A 25344-nucleotide genomic window follows, 5' to 3' on the forward strand; every position below is an offset into this window, starting at 1 on the left:
TAAAGTGTGGAACAGAAGGAGTTAGGTTTTCAATGATGTGAAAAGACTAATAATTGGAGGCCATAAATTTAAGATCATGAAAGGATTTTTAGGCCTGAGTGCGCTATTAGTGGTGGCAGTAGAATATGTAATAACCTTTAAAAGAGAAAGTGGATAAATATTTGAAATGTAAAAATGGGGCAATACGAGTAGCTTCTATAAAGAGCAGGTGTATTGTGTGTTTGTGCGTGTGCACATATGTAGAGTTTGTATGATTCAATGCCAGATAGAAGGAATTTAACTGTTGATGTTATCATAGAATGGCTACAGCACAGGATGAGGCCATTCCGCTTGTCATGCCTGTGGCAATTCTCTGCAAAAAAACATCTCAACTAGTCCCATTCCCTGCCCGGTAGCCCTGCATATGTTTTAATTTCAGATTATCTAATTCTCTTTTGAAGATCTTCAGTTAATCCGCCTCCATCATACATACTCAGGCGGTGCATTCCAGATCCTAACCAGTCACTGTGTTTAAAAAGAAATTACCCATTTTGCTGTTGCCTCTGTTATCTCTCATTTTAAATCAGTGTCCACTGGTTTTGATACTTCTACCAACAGGAATATTTCTCCATCCCTTTTCTTTTCTGACACCTAGAACAGCTCCAACTTCTCCAAGTAACTGGAGTTTCTCATTTCTGCCATATTTCTGAATCTTTTTTGAACCCTCTCTATTGCTTTCACATCCTTCCTAAAGTGTGGGGCTCAGAACTGGACGCACTACTCCAGTTAAGGCCGAACCACTGTTTTATAAAGGTTTATCATAACTTCCTTGTTTTTGTACTCCATACCCTTATTTATAAACTCGGGATCCCTTTATTAACCACTTTCTCAACTTATCTCTGCCACCTTCAATGAAATGAGCTCACATACTTCAGATCCCTCTGCTCCTGCATCCTATTAGAATGAACCCTTTATTTTACACTGCCTCACCTTGTTTTTCCACAAAAATGTATCACTTCACACCCTCTTTGCATTAAATGTCATCTGCCAGTTGTCCATCCAGTCCACCAGCCCTGACGATGTCCTTTTGAAGTTTAACACTCCTCCTCTCAGTTCACAATGTTAATTTTTTTGTCTTATTTGCAAATTTTGAAATTGTGCCCTGTATATCCAAATCTAGATCATTAATATGCATCAAAAAGCAGGGGTTCTAATAGAGACAAACTTTTCGAGTGAAAAACTATCATTCACCATTACCTTGTTTATGACTAGTTCTCTTTTTGGCATATGAATATCTGGCTATCTTGTACGTTAAAATTCTTTAGATTACTTTTATCACCCAACCTGTTAGGTGTATGTGTATATATAGTAAACAGATTGTCTTACTGTCCACTGATCGAAAATATGGTTAGAAGATTTCCTCCAAGGCCAAGCTATTCATTATATACTAGGGGACAGAGGGTCTAGTGTGAACAAAAAACTGAAGGAAATCCTTATTAGTCAGGAAATTGTATTGGGGAAATTGCTGGGATTAAAACCCGATAAGTCCTCAAGGCCTGATGCTCTGCATCCCAGAGTACTCAAGGAAGTAAGTGGCCCTAGGAATAGTGGATGCATTGGCGATCATTTTCCAACATTCTATAGACTCTGGAAGAGTTCCAGTGGATTAGAGGGTAGCTAATGTAACCCCATTTTTTTAAAAAGGAGGGAGAGAGAAAACAGGGAATTAATTATAGACCCGTTAGTCTGACATCGGTGGTGGGGAAAATGCTGGAGTCAATTAATAAGAATAACTGAGCATTTAGAAAGCGGTGACAGGATCGGTCCAAGTCAGCATGGATTCTCTAAAGGGAAATTATGCTTGACAAATCTTCTGGAATGTTTTAAGGATGTGACCAGTAGAGTGGACAAGGGTGAACCAGTGGATGTTGTGTAGCTGGACTTTCAAAAGGCTTTTGACAAGGTCCCACACAAGAGATTAGTGAGCAAAATTAAAGCTGATGGTATTGGGGGTAATGTATTGACGCGGATAGAGAACTGGTTGGCAGACAGGAAGCAGAGAGTAGGAATAAATGGATCCTTTTTAGAGTGGAAGGCAGTGACTAGTGGGGTACCGCAGGGTTAGATGCTGGGACTCCAGCTATTCACAATATACATTCATGATTTGGATGAAGAAATTGAATGCAATATCTCTAAATTTGCAGACAACACTAAACTGGGTGGCAGTGTGTGTTGTGAGGAGGATGCTAAGAGGCTGCAGGGTGACTCAAGACAGGCTGGCTGAGTGGGCAATATAATGTGGATAAATGTGAGGTTATCCACTTTGGTGCCAAAAACAGGAAGGAAGATTATTATTGGAATGGTGGCAGTTTAGGAAAAGGGGAAGTGCAATATGACCAGAATGTCATGGTGGAACAGTCTTTGAAGGTTGACATGCAGGTACAGCAGGCGATAAGGAAAACTAATGGTATGCTGGCCTTCAAAACAAGAGGAATTGAGTATAGGCGTAAGGATGTCTTGCTGCAGTTATACAGGGCCTTGGTGAGGCCACACCTTGAGTACTGTGTGCAGTTTTGGTCTCCGAGTCAGAGGAAGGACGTTACTGCTATTGAGGGAGTCCAGCAAAGGTTCACCAGACTGATTCCTAGAATGGCAGGACTGACAAAGAACAAAGAACAGTACAGCACAGGAAACGGGCCCTTCGGCCCTCCAAGCCTGAGCCGCTCATTGGTCCAACTAGACGATTCGTTTGTATCCCTCCATTCCCAGACTGCTCGTGTGACTATCCAGGTAAGTCTTAAACGATGCCAGCGTGTCTGCCTCCACCACCCTACTTGGCAGCGCATTCCAGGCCCTCACCACTCTCTGTGTAAAAACGTCCCTCTGATATCTGAGTTATACCTCGCCCCTCTCACCTTGAGCCCGTGACCCCTCGTGATCGTCACCTCCGACCTGGGAAAAAGCTTCCCACTGTTCACCCTTCATAATTTTGTACACCTCTATTAGGTCTCCCCTCATTCTCCGTCTTTCCAGGGAGAACAAGCCCAGTTTACCCAATCTCTCCTCATAGCTAAGACCCTCCATACCAGGCAACATCCTGGTAAACCTTCTCTGCACTCTCTCTAAAGCCTCCACGTCCTTCTGGTAGTGCGGCGACCAGAACTGGACACAGTACTCCAAATGTGGCCTAACTAGCGTTCTATACAGCTGCCACATCAGACTCCAGCTTTTATACTCTATACCTCGTCCTATAAAGGCAAGCATACCATATGCCTTCTTCACCACCTTCTCCACCTGTGCTGCCACCTTCAAGGATTTGTGGACTTGCACACCTAGGTCCCTCTGTGTTTCTATACTCTTGATGGCTCTGCCATTTATTGTATAACTCCCCCCTACATTAGTTCTTCCAAAATGCATTCACTTCGCATTTATACGGATTAAATTCCATCTGCCATTTCTCCGCCCAATTTTCCAGCCTATCTATATCCTGCTGTATTGTCCGACAATGTTCATCGCTATCCGCAAGTCCAGTCATCTTCGTGTCATCCGCAAACTTGCTGATAACACCAGTTACACATTCTTCCAAATCATTTATATATATCACAAATAGCAGAGGTTCCAGTACAGAGCCCTGCGGAACACCACTGGTCACAGACCTCCAGTCGGAAAAAGACCCTTCGACTGCTACCCTCTGTCTCCTGTGGCCAAGCCAGTTTTCTACCCATCTAGCCACCTCTCCTTGTATCCCATGAGCCTTAACCTTCTTAACCAACCTGCCATGAGGGACTTTGTCAAATGCCTTACTGAAATCCATATAGACGACATCCACGGCCCTTCCTTCATCAACTGTTTTTGTCACTTCCTCAAAAAACTCCTCCAAATTTGTAAGGCATGACCTCCCTCTTACAAAACCATGCGTCTGTCACTAATGAGATTGTTCCGTTCTAATGCGCATACATCCTGTCTCTAAGAATCCTCTCCAACAACTTCCCTACCACGGACGTCAAGCTCACTGGCCTATAATTACCCGGGTTATCCCTGCTACCCTTCTTAAATAACGGTACCACATTCGCTATCCTCCAATCCTCAGGGACCTCACCTGGGTCCAACGAAGAGACAAAGATTTCCGTCAGAGGCCCAGCAATTACATCTCTTGTCTCCCTGAGCAGTCTAGGATAGATGCCATCAGGCCCTGGGGATTTGTCAGTTTTAATGTTACCTAAAAGACCCAACACTTCCTCCCTTGTAATGGAGATTTTCTCTAACGGGTCAACACCTCCCTCTGAGACACTCCCAGTCAACAAGTCCCTCTCCTTTGTGAATACCGATGCAAAGTATTCATTTAGGATCTCCCCTATTCCCTTGGGTTCTAAGCATAATTCCCCTCCTTTGTCCCTGAGAGGTCCGACTTTTTCCCTGACAACTCTTTTGTTCCTAACATATGAATAAAATGCCTTAGGGTTCTCCTTTATCCTGTCTGCCAAGAACATTTCGTGACCTCTTTTTGCCCTTCTAACTCCCCGTTTGAGTTCTTTCCTACTCTCTCTGTATTCCTCCAGAGCTCCATCTGTTTTCAGTTGCCTGGACCTAACGTATGCCTCTCTTTTCTTTTTGATCAGGTCCTCAATTTCCCTGGTTGTCCACGGCTCTCGAATCCTACCTTTCCTATCCTTCCTTTTTACAGGCACATGCCTGTCCTGCAGCCTTATCAGCTGTTCCTTAAAAGACTCCCACATGCCAGACGTGGACTTACCCCCGAACAGCCTCTCCCAATCAATGGCCACCAATTCCTGTCTAATCCGGCTATAGTTAGCCTCCCCCCAATTTAGCACCCTACCCTTAGGACAACACTCGTTCTTGTCCATTACTATCCTAAAGTTAACACAGTTGTGGTCACTATTTGCCACATGTTCCCCTGCTCCAGAATGCTCTTCTTCTTAGCTAGCCTTGCCCTGGCCCCCAGCTCGACCCCAGCCTCAGTACTTACTGACCTACTGTTTTGATCCCCACCCCCCTGCCACACTAGTGACATATGAAGAGAGACTGGATTGACTGGGCTTGTACTGACTGGAATTTAGAAGAATGAGAGGGGATCTCACAGAAACATAAAAAATCCTGATGGGACTGGACAGGCTAGATGTGGGGAGAATATTCTCGATGTTGGGGAAGTGCAGAACTGGAAGTCACAGAATAAGGGGTAAGCCATTCAGGACAGAGGTGAGGAAGAACTTCACTCAGAGTTGTGAACCTGTGGAATTCTTTACCACAGAAAGCTGTTCATTATAGAATCATAGAAACCCTACAGTGCAGAAGGAGGCCATTCGGCCCATCGAGTCTGCACCGACCACAATCCCACCCAGGCCCTACCCCCACATATTTACCTGCTAATCCCTCTAACCTACGCATCTCAGGACTCTAATGGGCAATTTTTAACCTGGCCAATCAACCTAACCCGCACATCTTTGGACTGTGGGAAGAAAACCGGGGCACCCGGAGGAAACCCATGCAGACACGAGGAGAATGTGCAAACTCCAAATAGACAGTGACCCGAGCCGGGAATCGAACCCGGGACCCTGGAGCTGTGAAGCAGCAGTGCTAACCACTGTGCTACCGTGCCGCCCCTGAACATTAGATATGTTCAAGAGGGAGCTGGACATGGCCCTCGAGGCTAAAGGGATCAAGGGGTATGGAGAGAAAGCAGGAGTGGGATCCTGAAAGTGCATGATCAGCCATGATCATATTGAATGGTGGTGCAGGCTTGAAGGGCCGAATGGCCATTACTCCTGGACCTATTTTCTATGTTTCTAGGAGTCTGCTAACCTCTGTTTATCTGCATATAGAAACAAGATGTGGAGATGCCGGCGTTGGACTGGGGTAAGCACAGTAAGAAGTCTCACAACACCAGGTTAAAGTCCAACAGGTTTATTTGGTAGCAAATACCATAAGCTTTCGGAGCACAGCTCCTTCGTCAGATGGAGTGGATATCTGTTCTCCAACAGTGCACAGACACAGAAATCAAGTTACAGAATACTAATTAGAATGCAAATCTCTACAGCCAGCCAGGTCTTAAAGGTACAGATAATGTGGGTGGAGGGAGCATTCAACACAGGTTAAAGAGATGTGTATTGTCTCCAGACAGAACAGCTAGTGAGATTCTACAAGCCCAGGAGGCAAGCTGTGGGGGTTACTGATAATGTGACATAAATCCAACATCCCGGTTTAGGCCGTCCTCATGTGTGCGGAGCTTGGCTATCAGTTTCTGCTCAGCGACTCTGCGCTGTCGTGTGTCGTGAAGGCTGCCTTGGAGAACGCTTACCTGAAGATCTAAGGCTGAATGCCCGTGACTGCTGAAGTGCTCCCCCACAGGAAGAGAACAGTTTTGCCTGGTGATTGTCGAGCGGTGTTCATTCATCCGTTGTCGTAGCATCTGCATGGTACATTGGGGAAACCATGCTACGACAACGGATGAATGAACACCGCTCGACAATCACCAGGCAAAACTGTTCTCTTCCTGTGGGGGAGCACTTCAGCAGTCACGGGCATTCAGCCTTGGATCTTCAGGTAAGCGTTCTCCAAGGCAGCCTTCACGACACACGACAGCGCAGAGTCGCTGAGCAGAAACTGATAGCCAAGTTCCGCACACATGAGGACGGCCTAAACCGGGATGTTGGATTTATGTCACATTATCAGTAACCCCCACAGCTTGCCTCCTGGGCTTGTAGAATCTCACTAGCTGTTCTGTCTGGAGACAATACACATCTCTTTAACCTGTGTTGAATGCTCCCTCCACCCACATTATCTGTACCTTTAAGACCTGGCTAGCTGTAGAGATTTGCATTCTAATTAGTATTCTGTAACTTGATTTCTGTGTCTGTGCACTGTTGGAGAACAGATAACCACTCCATCTGCCGAAGGAGCTGTGCTCCGAAAGCTTATGGTATTTGCTACCAAATAAACCTGTTGGACTTTAACCTGGTGTTGTGAGACTTCTTACTATAGAAACAAGAAGCAGGTGTCGGCCATTTGGCCCTTCGAACTTGCTCTACCATTCACTATGATCATGGTTGACCATATTCAATATCCTGATCCCCCTTCCTCTCATATCTCTAGATCCCTTTAGCCCCAAGAACTACATCCGATTTCTTCTTGAAGTTACACAATGTTTTGACCTCAACTAGTTTCTGTGTTAGTGAATTCCACAACTTCACTGAGTGAAGAAATATACTGATGTTAGATCTGTTTGATCTATAGGCTTGAGGAGTCTTAAATTAAGTTCAAAATTTCTTTCTTTGCTAGTTCATGTTTTGGCACATGGGACCCGTTTCTTTGGAATGGGATAGGGAAGGTATTAGACAACATTCATTATTTTTGTCATTTTTAATGTTTCCCATTTTAGTAAATCTAAATTTTAGCTGTCATCTTCCTTTGAAAGGAAAAAAGGGACTCGTATTTGTAATGACTAAAATTACTTAATGCAAATATCTTGGCTGTGTTGTTAACCTGTGTGAATGATCTCTTCCTGTGGAATATTTTCATAAAATGAAGAAGGCCATATTTGTGATATTCAATCATTCACATGGTCCAAAGCTTATTGCTATCAGTGGGCCTGAGAAAACTTCCTTGTATAACAATTCATATATTCCTGGACCCAAAAACACTTACAGCCAGTTAATTAATTTTGAAGTTATTTTATAATCAATGCAGCAGCCATTTGAGTACTGCAAGGTACCATAAACAGCAAAGAAGATAAATGGTCAGTTTGATGATGATTGATGGAGAATACAATGAAAACCTTCCGCATTACCTTTGAATTGTGAGGCCTATGTTTAATATCTGATTCAAAAGATGGTACTCAGTGCTGCTTCAAAGCATCATTCTGTTGTGCATAGAATTTAGCTTTTCATTTAGGACTAAGACTTGGCTACAGGAAGCAGAATTGTGTGGTGACCTTAACTAAGCTATTTGAGGAATTGGGTAGTAAAATGTTTCTTTGTCTCATATCAAGGCTAAAGCCACCAATGTTAGAGTTCATTATGCTTGTGAGTAGCCACTTTGTATGTAATGCATTTTTGCCACATTCCAACCATTTTACAGCTCTATCGTCTCTGTTTTGCTAATTGGTGCTATTGAGTTTAAACCTTTGTCACTTTTTGTGGATTGTCACTTTGTCTTGGTGCTGGCTCTCTGATCCAAGAATAAAGATATAATTCAGAACTAGGCTTTGTAAATACAGCTTTGTAATGATTAAAATTGCTTAAAGCGCCAGTGCAAGAATGCAAATATCTTGGATAAAAACAAAGAAATTAGAAGCAGGCCTAGGCCATTCGGCCAATCGAGCCTGTTCCGCCATTCATTTTGATCATGCCTGATCATCAAATTCAATATCCTGATTTCCCCTATTCCCCCCATATCTCTTGATCCCGTTAGCCCCAAGAGCTATGTCTTATGTCTTCTTCTTGAAATCTCTCTCAATATTTTAGCCTCAACTACATTCTGTGGTAGTGAATTCCAAACATTCACCACCTTCTGGGTGAAGCAATTTATCATCACCTCTGTTCTAAAAGATTTACCCTTTATCCTCAAACTATGACCCCTAGTTCTGGACTCTCCCACCATTGGGAACATCCTTTCTGCATCTACTTGTCTAACCCTGGTAGAATTTTATAGGTTTCTACGAGATCCCCCCTCACTCTTCTAAACTCCAGTGATTTAATCCTAACCGACTTAGTCTTTCCTCATATCACAGACCTGCCATCCTGGGGATCAGCCTGGTAAACCTTTGCTGTACTGTCTCTATAGCAAGGACATCCTCCTTCAGATAGGGACTCCAAAACTGCACACAATACTCTAGGTTATACAGTAAATGGCAGAACCCTTAAGAGTATTGATAGGCAAAGGGATCTGGGTGTACAAGTACACAGGTCATTGAAAGTGGCAATGCAGGTGGAGAAGATAGTCAAGAAGGCATACGGCATGCTTGCCTTCATCGGCTGGGGCATTGAGTTTAAAAATTGGCAAGTCATGTTGCAGCTTTATAGAACCTTAGTTAGGCCACCCTTGGAATATAGTGTTCAATTCTGGTCACCACACTACCAGAAGGATGTGGAGGCTTTGGATAAGGTACAGAAAAGATTTATCAGGATGTTGCCTGGTATGGAGGGCATGAACTATGAGGAGAGGTTGGAGAAACTTGGTTTGTTCTCACTGGAACGAGGGAGGTTGAGCGATGACCTGTTGCAGTCTACAAGATTATGAGAGGCATGGACAGAGTGGATAGTCAGAAGCTTTTTCCCAGGGTGGAAGAGTCAATTACTAGGGGGCACAGGTTTAAGGTGCGAGGGGCAAGGTTTAAAAGAGATGTACAAGGCAGATCTTTTTACAGAGGGTGGTAGGTGCCTGGAACTTGTTGCCGGGGCAGGTAGTGGAAGCAGATACGATAGTGACATTTAAGGGGCGTCTTGACAAATACATGAATAGGATGGGAATAGAGGGATATGGTCCCTGGAAGGGTAGGGGGTTTTAGTTAAGTCGGGCAGCATGGTCGGTGCAGGCTTGGAGGGCTGAAGGGCCTGTTCCTGTGCTGTAATTTTCTTTGTTCTTTGTGTGGTCTCAGCAACACCCTATATAATTGCATATACTCAAATCCTCTCGCAATGAAGGCCAACATACCACTTGCCTTCTTTACTGCCTACAGTAGCTGCGCGCTTACTTTCAGCAACTGATTTACAAGAACTCCAAAGTCTCGCTAAGCATCCACATCTCTCAATTTACACCCATTCAAGTAATAATCTTGTCTTCCTATTATTGCTTCCAAAGTGGATAACCTCACATTTATCCACATTATTCTGCCATGCACATGTCCATACACTCAGCCTGTCCAAATCATGCTGAAGCATCTCCACATCCTCCTCACAGCTCGCCCTCCCACTCAACATTGTATCATTTGCAAATTTGGAGATAATACGTTCAGTTCCCTCTTCCAAATCATTAATCTATGATGTGAACAGTTGATGTCCTAGCACGTATCCCTGCAGAACCTCGCTAGTCACTGACTGCCAATCGGAAACATAGAAAGAAACCCTACAGTGCAGAAACAGGCCATTCGGCCCATCAAGTCTGCACCGACCACAATCCCACCCAGGCCCTACTCCCATATCCTTTACATTTACCCGCTAATCCGTCTAACCTACGCATCTCGGGACACTAAGGGGCAATTTTAGCATGGCCAATCAACCTAACCCGCACATCTTTGGACTGTGGGAGGAAACCGGAGCACCTGGAGGAAACCCACGCAGACACGAGGAGAATGTGCAAACTCCACACAAACAGTGACCCAAGCTGGGAATCGAACCCAGGTCCCTGGAGCTGTGAAGCAGCAGTGCTACCCACTGTGCTACCGTGCTGCCCCATTTATGTCAACTCTTTGCTTCGTTAATCTATGAGTATTATTTCTCCCCATGCACCATTTTCATAGAATTAAGAAAGCCATCTTCGTGATATTCAATCATTTACAATTCACATAATACAAAGTTTAATGCTATCAGTAGGCTGAGAGAAATCTTTCTGAACCATATATAGCTTGTGGATTTACATTTCATATGTCCATTTCTAACATTGGATTTTTTTTGTCTCCCAGGAGAGCCACAAACCTTCCCACTATATTTTAAGAGAGCGGAAGACTATCCCATTGATCTCTACTATCTTATGGACCTCTCCTTTTCTATGAAGGATGATTTGGAAAATGTGAAAAAGTTGGGAACAGAATTGCAAATTGAAATGGGGAAGATTACATCTGATTTCAGAATTGGTAAAATTTATCTTTTATTTATCTTTTTCTGGTGCCTTGCATTTAACGGACAGCACTTCATCTTGTGAAAACTTGTTCTTATTTAGGATTTGGCTCTTTCGTGGATAAGACTGTAATGCCTTACATCAGCACAACCCCAGCCAAAAGGAAAAATCCTTGTACAAATGGTGAAGTATGTACAAGCCCATTCAGCTACAAAAATGTCCTATCGTTGACTAATGATGGATCAAAGTTCAATGAACTTGTAAGCAACCAAACTATTTCTGGAAACCTCGACTCTCCAGAAGGTGGTTTTGATGCCATAATGCAGGTGGCTGTCTGTGGGGTAAGTGATCAGTATTGTATCCAAATAGTATTTTGAATAATCCCAGCATTTTGTGTTCCATAGCTTGCTTCAGTATTCCAAAGTTTGTGTTCAATTGTTCTGAATTTGTTTTCACTCATTAGTTTATTTCTTCTCGTAGTGCTTTCATAAATAGGATTTATACATCTACAGATTTAATATTTTTATATGTTTCAGTGGATCTCCTGTTGACTCTTCATTTTCTATACTAGAAAACTTCAGCTTTTCCATTGCTTCCTCACCATGCTCTCCTTTAGTTCAGTATGCTCTTGTTACGTTCTTATGGGCCATTTGTTTCCATCACATTTTTCTTTCCAATGTAAATCTATTCTGAAGCACATTATGTAAATTTACTGCACAGAAGAGAGTGATTTGGGACACCACTTAATAATTTTGTCTCTCTCAGGAAAAAATTGGCTGGCGAAATGTCACTCGATTGCTCGTGTTCTCTACAGATGCAGGATTTCACTTTGCTGGAGATGGTAAACTAGGTGGCATTGTTCTACCAAATGATGGGAATTGCCATCTCGATACGCAGGGTCTCTACACCATGAGTGATCATTTTGTAAGTTTGCATTTGACCTTGGCAGTATGAATCCTGGGAGTGTTATTTAGCTCTTAGAGTAATTTAGCCTGCATTTAGAATAATTTGTATAAAATATTGAATATTCTGTAAAGTGTCAAATTACCTGTAATTCTGAAATTTGTCAACAGGATTATCCATCCATTGCTCATTTAGTACAGAAGCTTAGTGACAATAATATTCAGCCTATCTTTGCTGTCACAGAAGAGTTCAAGGGTGTGTACAAGGTAAGTGCTTACAACTCATTTGTAAAACCAATTAAGCCAAATCAAACAAATTTAATCAGGTGAACCTCACTGCCACAGGAGGTTTATTTTAGAATTCAAATTTAACTATCTACCATGGTGTGATTTGAACATGGAACCCCAGAGCATTACTCTAGGTTTGTAGTTTACTAGTTCAGTGAGCTATACCACCATGCCAGAGGAAGAATCCAAGAGCTTCCAAATACACTTGGAATTTCAGAATTATTGCGCAACTGAATTCTGTACTGAATAATACAGAATTACAGTATTAATCAGTATGATTACTGTATTAATCAGTGCAGAATTCTAAATCTAGAATCTGAGGTGCTTAAAGGCAGTTTAAACCCATTCAGTAATGTCGATTGACAACAGATCTGTTGATTTAATGCTTGAATAGCATTCTATATGGTTTGGGGTTAGCGGTGGAGAAATAATAAATATTGTGGAAGAAATCCTCAGGCCTCAGAGTGGCGATCTGCTTCAAATTGTTTGGGGGGGGTGGGGGGGGCGCAATCCTTTGGAGTTTGGGAGGATACTATGGTAAGAGTCCCGTGGGGGGGGGGGGGGGGGGGTGTCTGTGTCTTCACAATTGTTATCCACAAATTAGGAGAGGTTTTCCTACTTCAAACTTTTTCTGGATAACTATTTGTTTGCAATTTAAATCTCAATTTTGGATGGTTACCAGTGCAGAACCACTACCCTGAATTTCCTCAATTTCAATTGACTTTGCATCAGTAGCTCGTGAGGGTGAAAGAGTTACAGATTCCCACTACTTGTGTGAAGAAGTGGTTCCTGATTTAACTTCAAAATGATTGGACTCTCACTTTAAAATGTTCTTCTGGATTTTCTACAGATGAATTAATTTCTCTGTATCTACCTTATTGAATCCTTTAATCTCTTGAAATACTTCATTAGATCATCACTTAACTTTGTAAACTCAAGGGCATGCAAATCAAATTTTTGCAAGTAGTCCTATTTTAATCCTAGCAAATCTGTACTCCCTCCAAAGCCAATATGTCATTTCCTAAAGTTACATACCAACTGTGTGTGTAACGTCTTTACTACTGCCCTGATATTAAACTAGATTGCCTACTCATCTGCTGGGATATAGTTTGACTGTAAAATGCATTATGACGTGGTCTACTCATTGAAAACCTTTCGATCTCAGCTCAGTAGATTGTAACCCCTCTATTTGGTATTCCTCTGATTTGGATCACCACTTGCATTCAAGCTTCTATGCAACCTCTCAGATATCCAGCTATGCCAACAGAATACTACTGCTTCACAGACTCTATTAAGGTCCCCAATCTTAGGATTGCTTCGGATGTCTGGCTTCTCAATAACCAACTTCCCCAAGTGCATTTTGCAGTGCTGTCTTTAACTGGGAGCCTCGCTTTGTCTCTTTCTTTAACTTCAGTGAACAGTACCTTGTTCAGATTCCAGTTCTATGTCGCTTTGACTTTAGGCTTCCTGGGACGACTCTTTTCATTCCCTGGTTTCTAGAACTTTCTGTTCTTCGGTGACGTGTTTTCTGCCCCTCCCTTTATTGTCCTGCCTGTACTGGCAGCTTCTGTGAAAAACAGTTCCCTTCCGGGTTTCCTGGTTCCAGACTGAAATCAACTGCTTCTGCTTTTCAGTGTGAACCTCTGGTTGTTAAGCAACAGCTTAGCTTTCTTTAAAGCCTGTAATTGCTTTTACGTTGTAAACCCTTAATTACAATGCAGGTAAAGTTTACAGTGAAACTAAATTGTAGACTTGCAGGGCACCTCAGTTAAAACTTTCGTTTAGGTTCATGTTAAACAGATTTAACTCTTTCTTAGTACACAGATACAGGAATACAAAATGAAACTTCCACCTTATTCCTAATATGCAAAATTTCAAGTTTAAATACTTAAACTATCTCTATTTGCTAACAAAACATCTGCATGAAAGGAATTCAACCACTTTAAAGTAGAGTGTAGAATCTAAGAATGGTTAAAATATTAGAAGAAACATAGAAAAACTACAGCACAAACAGGCCCTTCGGCCCACAAGTTGTGCCGAACACATCCCTACCTTCTAGACCTACCTATAACCCGCCATCCTATTAAGCTCCATGTACTCAATAGAAAAATTAACAAAGAAAAAGAAACATCAGCTGCTTGTTAGAGCAGAAATGCCAGCGCTGCAAAAGATTGGCTTCAGTGCTAACCTTACCTTGGAATTCATGCAACCTTTTTTAATCATAGAATCCCAACAGTGCAGAAGGAGGCCATTCGGCCCATCGAGCCTGCAATGACAACAATCCCACCCAGGCCCTAGCCCACAACCCCATCTATTTACCCTGCTAGTCCATCTGACACTAAGGGGCAATTTAGCATGGTCAAACCACCTAACCAGCACATCTTTGGACTGTGGGAGGAAACTGGAGCATCTGGAGGAAACCCACGCAAACACGGGGAGAACGTGCAAACTCCACACAGACTGTGACCCAAGCCGGGAATTGAACCCGGGTCCCAGGCACTGAGAGGCAGCGGTGCTAACCACCGTGCCACCCCATGTTAATGTTGTGTTTGCCATTTATCCAAACCAACCCAATGGCAGCTGGGGCCTCAACTCAATGCAAGTTAGCCAGATTCATAAACGTTACTAATGGGGGTAGTAGTCAAGTTTGAGGCACTAAAGAGTCAAAAATATGTAGGATAAAATCAGAGTGGACCAAACTGTAGCAGTTGAAATTTAATAAAATTGCAAGTGAAGTAGACTGGGGAGCAAACATTTTATCTCCAGATTATCTAAAGTTAGAAGTTGTAAGGTTACTTGAAATGTCTATATGTTGTGAAACTACAACAAAGCAATGGAATGCTGAACTAGCTTCACCATCCTTGACCTCAACTCTACTTTTCCAACTCAATCCTCATATCCAATAGTCCAGCACCTTGAACCTCAGTCTATACTCAACTGAGCATCCACACACCTTTCTTATCTCAGTCTGAAATGGCTGTCACCTTATCTTCAGATTATGTCCCTGATTTTGAACCTGGGAATTTGCTCAATTGGAGTATACATATGGATACACTGTTAATGGGACATTTTTATTTGCTTCAGTCAAGTTTTAATTCATTTTGTTAGCTCACAGTATTAGCCTCCATACCTAAGGAGAATATACATACTTGGCCTGGAGTGGGTGCAACCAAGGTTCTCTAGATTGATTCTCGAGATTGATGAGGAGAGATTGAATAGAACAGGTTTATGCTGATTTGAACCTAGAAGATTGCGGGTTCGACTGGGTAAATGTTGAAGATATTCTCAGGATCAAAATCAGGGACATAAGCTTAGGATAAGGTGACAGCCATTTCAGACTGAGATAAGAAGTTCCTTCACACAAAGCATTGTGAATTTTAGGAATTGTCCATCCCAGACAGGTGTGTGGATGCTCAGTTGAGTATAGGCTGAGGTTCAAGGTGTTGGACTATTAGCTATGAGGATTGAGTTGGAAAAGTAGAGTTGAGGTCAAGGATGGTGAAACCAGCTCAAAAGGCCCTCTGACCAACTCCAACTCCTATTTCTTATGTTTATTAAATATTTAGTTCTTGGTTTCATTCACCGATGCTTTCCTGGGTTCCAATTCTGTTATCACATTGTTCACTTCTTAACTTCACAGTTACTTTTCAGAACTAAAACGGAATTAGAATATATAGCTCTTCTAAATGATAGTTATTTCCGAGTTCACTTAATCCATTTTGGCAGGGTAAAGGCAGAAATAACCACAGATTAATACTTTTATTTAAAGTGGAAACTTTTGTAACTTGACAATTAGTAATACCACTTCATAACTTGTTAGTATTGTTCCTCTGTTTTTAATAGGCACTCCATGATCTCATTCCAAAATCTGAAGTGGGTGTTCTGTCATCAAACTCCAGTAATGTAATTAAGCTGATCCTTGATGCTTATCATGTAAGTACTGACCATAAAGTTGACCTTTGCATCAAAATGAATTTACTGGTGCCACTAATACTTATAAATACAGAGATAGCAACACTTTTATCTTTTTTAACAGGCTTTGTCTTCTGAAGTTATCCTCGAGAATAGCAAATTGCCAGAAGGAGTGTCAATACATTATACAGCCTATTGTAAAAATAATACCGTTCATAGAGGGGAAAATGGCAGGAAGTGTTTGGGCATTCAAATTGGTGATGAGGTAAGGTCCAATTCATCCATTTTCACCTGAACATTTTCTGAAATGGCTTTGATCATTGGCTATTAAATGAGTTATGCACTTGCTGTGGTTCAGAACTTGAACAGGAAGTTGACTCGTGCTGATGTTTAGATGGCAGTTGACTTCAAATTTAGAAGCTACTCTTCTCTCAAACCCCACACCCACTTACCACAACTTCAGGTCTGATCATAACACCTGGGTCTTCCTCCTGTATACTGTGCAAACATTCATGCCCACTATCCACCTCAGTTCTATCATGTCTGTTTTTGGTGTCTACAGTTCACAAAGCATCTATATGGGTATCCAAAAATATATTGTGGTAATTCATAGTGCGAACACAGTCATTGTTGTTTCACCTCTGCCTTTGTGTTTGTTGCTACTTTCATGTCCACAATGCTTTGTCTCCGGTTGAATCTAGTAGTAGAATTCATGTAAATTGAATCTGCTTGTCCTTTTCCTTTGATTTGTGTAGTTTTAATGTTTTATTGGACATTTCCTTTATGCACAAGGCTGTTGGGACATCACACTGTGCAGCTTTGTTTTTTCTGAACTGCTATAGAAGTACGGTTAAGTTATAAAAAGGGTTTTGGTTTTGTGACACTGCCAGAAACATAGTATGTTAGAGAAGTTTTGTTGCTGATGATTTGGGAGAAATATTGGTGTGAGGAATTAAAATAGATTTGACAATTGACCAGCAGACTTGAGGACTGAGTGGGTACAATCGGGTTAGACACTGGGATTTCTGCTCTCGAATTCAAAATCAAAGAAGAGTACCAGCACAGAAGAATGCCATCTGGCCCATGGAGCATTTGAAATTAAATGGATGAATTAGTTGCACAGATAGATGTGAAGGGGTATGATATAGTTGGGATTACGGAGACATGGCTCCAAGGGGACCAAGGATGGGAACTAAACATTGAAGGCTATTCAGTGTTTAGGAATGACAGACAGAAAGGAAAAGGTGGTGTATTTGCATTGTTGATTAAAGAAGATATAGATACAATATTGAGGAAAGGTACCAGCACAGATGATATGGAATCTGTATGAATCGAGTTCAGAAACACCAAGAGCCAAAAGACATTCATGGGGGTGGTATTCTAGCAACCAAACTCTAGTGGTAATGCTGGGAATAGCATTCGACATGAAATCAGTGATGTATACGATAAAGTAACATCTGTGATTATGGGTGACTTTAATCTGCATATAGATTCGGTGAGTCAAAATAGTCACAGTACAATAGAGGAGGAATTTCTGGAGTGTATACGGGATAGTTTTCTGGACCAATACATTGAGGAACCAACAGGGAGCAGGCCAACTTGGACTGGGTGTTGTGCAATGAGAAAGGATTGGATGACAATCTAGTTCTGAGAGGACGAGTGACTATAATATGATAAAACTCTTTGTCAAGATGGACAGTGAGGTAGTTGACTGTGAAACCAGGGTCCTAAATCTCAATAAAGGTAACTGATGGTATGAGGCATGCATTGGCTATGATGGACTGGGAAACATTACTGAAAGGAAGGACAGTGGACAGGCATTAGCAGGCATTCATGGAAGGAATATGTGAACTCCAAAAGTTGTTTATTCCTATTTGGCGCATGAGTGGAAAAGGAACTGTGGCCAAACCATGGCTTACAAGGGAAATTAGAGATAGTGTTAGATTCAAAGAAGAAGCATACAATTGGCAAGTAAAAGCAATAGATCTGAGGATTGGGAGCAGTTTAAAATTCAGCAAAGATGAACCAAGGGATTGATTAGAAGAAAATAGAGTATGAGAGTAAGATGGCTGGAAAAATAAAAACTGACTGAATTTAGGCCCCTTACAGTCAGAAACAGGGGCATTCATAATGGGAAACAAAGAAATAGCTGACAAACTAAATTTGTATTTGTCTTCTGTCTTCACAAAAGAAGACATGAATAATGTACTAGAAGTTCTGGGAAACAAGTTTTTGTTAAGAGCTGAAGGGCATCAGTATTGGTAGAGAAATGGTTTCAGGGAAATTAATGGGATTGAAGGTGGATAAATCTTCAGGGCCTGATAATCTTTATCCCAGAGTACTTAAAGAAGTGGCCCTAGAAATAGTAGATCCATTGGGCATTTTCCAAAATTATTTGGACTCTGGACTGGTTTCTACAGATTGGAGGGTATCTAACCACCTAGCCCACGAATCAAAAAGGGAGCTAGAGAGAAAACAGGGAATTATAGACCAGTGAACTTAACGTTGGTAGTAGGGAAGTTGCTAGAGTCCATTATCAAGGATTTCATAACTCAGCATTTGGAAAGCAGCGGTATAATCAGACAAAGTCAGTATAGATTTACAAAGTGGAAATCTTGCTTGATGAATCTCCTGCAATTCTTTGAGGATGTAACTAATAGAGTTGACCAGGGAGAACCGGTGGATGTGGTTCATTTCGACTTTCAGAAAACTTTCGACAAGATCTAACATAGCAGATTACTATGTAAAGTTAAAGTGCGTGGGATTGCAGATGGTGTCTTGAAATGGATAGAAAGCTGCTGAGCAGACAGGAAGCAAAGGGTTGGAATAAATGGATCTTTTTCCGATGGGTAGGCAGTGATTAGTGGGGTACTTCAGGGACCTGTGCTAAGATCCCAACTGTTCACATTATGTATTAATAATTTGAATGAGGAAACTAAATATACTATAAATTGGGTGGAAGGGTGAGGTGTGAGGCAGGTACAGAGATGGTTCAGGCTGAGTGGGTGGGCATATGCATAGCAGATGTAGTATAACATGGATAAATGTGAGATTATCCACTTCGGTAGCAAACATAGGAAGGTAGATAATTATTTGAATGGGTATAAATTGAGAGTTGGATACTCAGCGAGACCTTGGTGTCCTTGTGCATCAGTCACTGAAAGTAAGTGCACAGGTACAGCAGGCAGTAAAGAAGGCAAATGATATGTTGGCCTTCATAGCGAGAAGATTTGAGTATAGGAATAGAGATCATTGAATCATACAGCGCAGAAGAGGCCCTTCAGCCCATCGAGTCCGCGTCGACACATTACAAACACCTGAACTCCCACCTAATCCCATCTGCCAGCACTTGGCCCATAGCCCTGAATGTTATGATGTGCCAAGTGCTCATCCAGATACTTTTTAAAGGAGGTGAGGCAACCCTCCTCTACCACCCTCCCAGGCAGCACATTCCAGACCGTCACCACCCTCTGGGTGAAAACATTTTTCCTTACATTCCCCCTAAACCCCCTGTCCCTCACCTTGAACCTATGTCCCCTCGTGACTGACCCTTCAACTAAGGGAAGCAGCTGCTCCTTATCCACTCTGTCCATGTCTATCATAATCTTGTACACCTTGATCAGGTCGTCCCTCAGTCTTCTCTGCTCCAATGTGAGCAACCCAAACCTATGCAATTGCTCTTCATAACTTAAATGTTCTGTCCTAGGGAGTAACCTGGTGAATCGCTTCTGCACCCCTTTCAGTGCAATCACATCCTTCCTTCTGATAATGTGGCGACCAGAACTGCACACAGTACTCTAGCTGTGGCCTCACCAAAGTTCTATACAACTCCAACATGACTTCCCTGCTTTTGTAATCTGTGACTCGATTGATAAAGGCAAGTGTCCCATGTGCCTTTTACATCACCCTACCAACATGCTCTTTCGCTTTCAGAGATCTGTGGACAAACAGGCCAAGGTTCCTTTGTCCCACAGAACTTCCTAGTGTCCTACCATTCATTGAGTACTTTCTTGTCAAATTACTCCTTCCAGATGGAATTTAACCCATTTCAGGGTTAAATTCCATCTGCCATTTATCTGCCCGTTTGACCATTCCATCTATATCGTAGCCTAAGATACTCCACCTCACTGTTAACCACCCATTCAATCTTTGTGTCATCCGCAAACTTACTAATCCTCCACATCCCCCCCCCCCCCATAGTCATCAACAGTCACTTATATAAATGACGAATAATAGGGGGCTCAACACTTTGGTATGCCACTGGACACTGGCTTCTAGCCACTAAAGCAGCCTTCTATCATCGCCCACTGTCCCCTACAACTGAACCAATTTTGAATCCACTTTATCAAATTATTCTGCATCCCGTGTGAATTTACCTTCTTTACAAGTCTCCCATGTGGGACCTTGTCGAAGGCTTTGCTGAAATCCATATAAACTACATCGACTGCACTACCCTCATCTACACACCTGGTCACTCTTCGAAAAATGAATGTTTTACTGCAATTGTATTGGGCATTGGTGAGGCAACACCTGAAGTATTGTGTGCAGTTTTGGTGTCCTTATCTGAGGAAGGATGTTCTTGCTATAGAGGGAGTGCAGTGAAAGTTTACCAGATTAATTCCTGGGGTGGCAGGACAGTCATATGTGGAGAGATTGAATCAGTTAGGATCATATTCATTGGAGTTTAGAAGACTGAGAGGGGATCTCAGAAACTTATAAAATTCTAACAGGAGTAGACAGGGTAGATTCAGAAAGAGTGGGGGAGTCCAGAATTAGTGGTCATAGTTTGAGGATAAGCGGTAAACCTCTTTGGACTGAGAGGAGGAGAAATTTCTTAGTTTAGAGAGTGGTGAATCTGTGGAATTCACTACCACAAAAAGTAGTTGAAACCAAAACATTGTGTGATTTCAAGAAGGAATTAGATAAAGCTTTAGGGGCTAAAGGGATCAAGAATATGGAGGGAATGTGGGACCTGGGTATTGAATTTGATGATCAGCAATGATCATAATGAAACACGGAGCAGGCTCAAAGGGCTATTTGGCCTACTCCTGCTTCTATTTCCTGTGTATGTTTCTGAGTTTGTGCTGGCTCTTTCAAGGAGCAATCCTGTTAGTCACATTCCCCTGTCCTTTCCCCATATCTGCAGTTTTTCTCCAAGTATTGATGCATTTCCCTTTTTAAAGCCGACTATTGAATCTGTAATCATCACCCTACTGGGCAACGCGTTGAATCCCAACCACTCTGAACAAAAAATGATTTTCCAGTCTTGCCTCAGTTTCTTTTGGCAGGCACCTCTAATTTATACCCTCTAATTATTGCCCTTACGGTCATTTGAAACTGCTTCACTTTATTTACTTTATCTAAAATCTTTGTGGTTCTTAACCTATATCAATTCTCCTGTTTTCCTTCCCTGTTCCAAGGAGAACTACCCCAGCTTTTCCACTACACCCACATATCTGTATTCACTCTGTCTTAGAACTGAGTAAATCTCTCCTCTCCCATGCCATCATGTCTTTCTTAAAATGTGGTGCCTAGAATTGGACACAATATTCCAGCTGAAGCTGAATTAGGGTTTTATATAGATTTAGCATAACTTACTAGCTTTTGTGCATCATGCCTTTATTTGTAAAGCTCAGGATACCATATGCTTTATTAACTGCTTTGAAGGTGGCAGGACGGGTTAACAAAGATTCATGTGAAAGCACCCCAGGTGTGTCTCTCCTTGTATCCCTTTAACAATTGTCCTTATTCTTCCAACCAAAATGTTTCATCTCACACCTTTATGGTGAATTTCTTTAGCCATGTGCCCATCCATTCTGCCACCATGTCTGTGCCCTCTTGAGTTCTGACACTGTTTTCTTCCTCTTTTTACTGCGCTTCGAGGTTTTGTGTAATCTTCAGATTTCAAAATTGTGTCTTGTTCCCGCAAGGTAAAGTCATTGATGTTTATCACAGAATAGTCATAGTAGGGAACTTTGAGAACTCCCCTGCATGACTGCCAAGTCCAAAAAAACACCACAGCTGTTTTCTATTCCTTAACCAATTTTGTATTCTCTTGCTGCTGAGCCTTTTATCCCATAGGGCTATTACCAAAATTTAAGCCTAATATGTGGTACTTCACCAAACACTTTTTGAAAGTCCATATACACAACAGCAACTGCACTTCCCTCTGTTACCTAATCAAAAAAGCCAATCAAGTTAGTCAAACACAATTTGCCCTCTAATTTGTTTTAGCCCTTGCTGGTCCAATTGGCTATAATTTTCTGCCTGATTATCTTTGCTTAAAGCTTCCCTGCTCAACATTGCCAGGTTTATCCTTCTCCCTTTTTAACAAGGGTGTAATGTTTGCAATCCTCCAGTCCTTTGTCACACCCTATATCTAAAGAGGATTAGAAGGTTGTGGCCAGCACATTCACAATTTCTATTCTTATTTCCCTCAGTCACCTCGGGTGCGTTCCATTCAGACAACTTATCGAGTTTTAACTTCTGTCAGACTCCCTGGTGCCTTCCTGTTTCAAAATTTCTCATATATAGTATCCTATAACCTTGCTTTGGTAAAGTCTTCTTTGTCAACACTAATGCAAAGCATTTTAGTTCCTCTTCAAGCCTCTTCTCCACAAATAGATCTCCATTATGATCTCTAATTGGTCACATGGTTCCCGGGACACAACTCCTACTGTTAATATACCTGTGAAAGACATTTGAATTCCGTTTTGTTAGCTCAGATTGTCTCTTTGCCCCTCTTGTTTCCTTTTTTCATTCTCTGTGCTTTTTTATATTCGGCCCTATTCTCTGCTGTTTTATCAAACTGGCATCTGACATATACCACCATTATGTGCTCCATCTGTTGTCTAACTTCTTTGGCATCCAAGGAGCTTTGGCTGTCCCCTTTTCTCTCTAAGGGGGGGATATATCTAATCATTACACGAATCATCTCCTCTCTGAAGACCAACCACTGCTCCATTACATTGCTGCCTTCCAATCCTTGAGGATAATTTACCTGGCCAAATCCTCCTTCAAATTAGAACAAAGAACAATACAGCACAGGAACAGGCCCTTCAGCCCTCCAAGCCCGTGCCGCTCCCTGGTCCAAACTAGACCATTCTTTTGTATCCCTCGATTCCCACTCCATTCATGTGGCTATCTAGGTAAGTCTTAAACGTTCCCAGTGTGTCTGCCTCCACCACCTTGCCTGGCAGCGCATTCCAGGCCCCCACCACCCTCTGTGTAAAATACGTCCTTCTGATATCCATGTTAAAAGGCCCCCCCGCCCCCTAACCTTGAACCTATGACCCCTCGTGAACGTCACGACCGATCTGGGAAAAAGCTTCCCACCGTTCACCCTATCTATGCCTTTCATAATTTTATACACCTCTATTAGGTCACCCCTCATCCTCTGTCTTTCCAGTGAGAACAACCCCAGTTTACCCAATCTCTCCTCATAACTAAGCCCTTCCATACCAGGCAACATCCTGGTAAACCTCCTCCGCACTCTCTCTAAAGCCTCCACGTCCTTCTGGTAGTGTGGCGACCAGAACTGGCGCAGTATTCCAAATGCAGCCGAACCAACGTTCTATACATCTGCAACATCAGACCCCAACTTTTATACTCTATGCCCCGTCCTATAAAGGCAAGCATGTCATATGCCTTATTCACTACCTTCTCCACCAGTGACATCACCTTCAAGGATCTGTGCACTTGCACACCCAGGTCCCTCTGCGTATCTACACCCTTTATGGTTCTGCCATTTATCGTATAGTTTCCCTCTACGTTCTACTAAAGTGCATCACTTCGCATTTATCTGGATTGAACTCCATCTGCCATTTCTTTGCCCAAATTTCCAGCCTATCTATATCCTTCTGTAGCCTCTGACAATGTTCCTCACTATCTGCAAGTCCAGCCATTTTCGTGTCGTCCGCAAACTTACTGATCACCCCAGTTACACCTTCTTCCAGATCGTTTATAATTGTTGGAATTATCTCTCCCAGAATTAAATCTGTTTAGTTACAAAGCCAGTCCATAACATTAGGATTAAAAACTTCCCTGCTGGTTGTAAAGTATTCTCTGTGGATATAAAGGTCCTGGGTTCAATGAATTTGGCCAGTTTCCAACTAGCTCCGATGGATCTGGCCTCGAGCACAAACGTGCCCCTAATTTAATCTTATCAATAGGCTACGGGATAACTAGTGTGGAAAATAGCTTTCTTGAAGTTAGGACTGTTAAGGGAGCTTTATTCTGCATCTGACTTCTCTGCATCTAATTGCTATATCTTGCCTTAAAAGTTTGGTGCTATAATGGATGTTCCCTGCAGCTGACATTTTTCTACAGAATATGAAAATTCACAAATTAAAAAGGAGCACCTTGATCAAAAATATTCATACTAAAATCCATTAAAATTTGAGGTCAGTATATGAAAAGTACACACTATAATTGCTTAAGTGGGTCAGTAGTTTGTTTGTGGATCTAGTTTTAATAGAACTGTACATGGTGGAGATGCTGAACACAGCTTTATAACTACTGCAGAAATAAAATTAGTCTTGTTTCAATGCAAACTACTGTGTTTGTCTTTGAAATGATCTACTTTTTCTCATCCTGGCTCTTAGAATTGTACAAACACTAACTGGAAAATGCATGAACATTCTGCAATGAATAACCATTGTATCCTTCCTCCTCTCCAGTCTCTTCCCTGCTACCCACCCCCCCCCAACAAGTCCAATGATCTTGCGTAACATGAGCAGGCAATCTTCATGTCTGCACCTGATGCAAACTAATATCTTTTTCATTGAACCATGTGCAATAAAACTTGAATTGGAACTGTTTTAAGAATGGAAATAAACATGCTTTGCATGCATCTATGTGTTTTAGGTGAGCTTCAACATAAGCATCACAGCAAATAAGTGTCCAAATAATGGAGAAAAAGCAACTATTCAAATCAAACCTCTGGGATTTAATGAGAAGGTAGAAGTTAATCTGGAGTTCGTTTGTGAATGTGACTGTCATAAGAAGGGAATTGCTAACAGCCCACATTGTCACCAGGGAAATGGAACATTTGAATGTGGAGCTTGCAGGTAGGTGATCAGCTTGTTCGGGAACCAACTGCTAAGATTGCGGATGTTTGCTACAGGCATAGCAATGAATAATAGCATTGTAAAATAGACATCTTTAGTGTTTCTGTTGTCACCTTTATTTCGCTAATACAATGTAGAATTCAAAATGTTGTGATTTTTCAGCATTATTTGCTGTTAAAGTAGGGAATATATGGCAAAAACATGTTCTTGTGGCAGTTTGTCTTTAAGGGGAGGTTTTTTATTAACTATTTTTTTCAAGGTGTGTTATGTTGGTGCTGCAGAATTGAACACAAATTAGTTTGAGGTGACAAGAGAAACTGGCAAGGCACAAACCAGCAAGTATCTGGAGAAGGATTGCCAACTCTGACCAGGCATATTCCGGGCCACATCAGTGGACGTGGCAT

The 25344-nt window shown here is 41.9% G+C and overlaps 1 protein-coding gene across 8 annotated transcripts in view; it reads left to right on the plus strand.

The window, feature by feature from the left end:
• LOC144506843 (integrin beta-1-like) overlaps positions 1 to 25344 on the plus strand; it is a 94050-nt gene that overhangs the window by 47933 nt on the left and 20773 nt on the right. For all 8 annotated transcript variants that reach the window (XM_078233201.1, XM_078233215.1, XM_078233239.1 and 5 more), the window contains 7 exons: positions 10616 to 10786; positions 10873 to 11111; positions 11536 to 11694; positions 11844 to 11939; positions 15804 to 15893; positions 15997 to 16137; positions 24738 to 24940. In XM_078233201.1, coding sequence (XP_078089327.1) covers positions 10616 to 10786; positions 10873 to 11111; positions 11536 to 11694; positions 11844 to 11939; positions 15804 to 15893; positions 15997 to 16137; positions 24738 to 24940 — 1099 coding nt within the window. The remainder of the gene's footprint in view (positions 1 to 10615; positions 10787 to 10872; positions 11112 to 11535; positions 11695 to 11843; positions 11940 to 15803; positions 15894 to 15996; positions 16138 to 24737; positions 24941 to 25344) is intronic.

Source organism: Mustelus asterias, chromosome 2, assembly GCF_964213995.1.
Source record: "Mustelus asterias chromosome 2, sMusAst1.hap1.1, whole genome shotgun sequence".
NCBI classification, from domain to species: domain Eukaryota; kingdom Metazoa; phylum Chordata; class Chondrichthyes; order Carcharhiniformes; family Triakidae; genus Mustelus; species Mustelus asterias.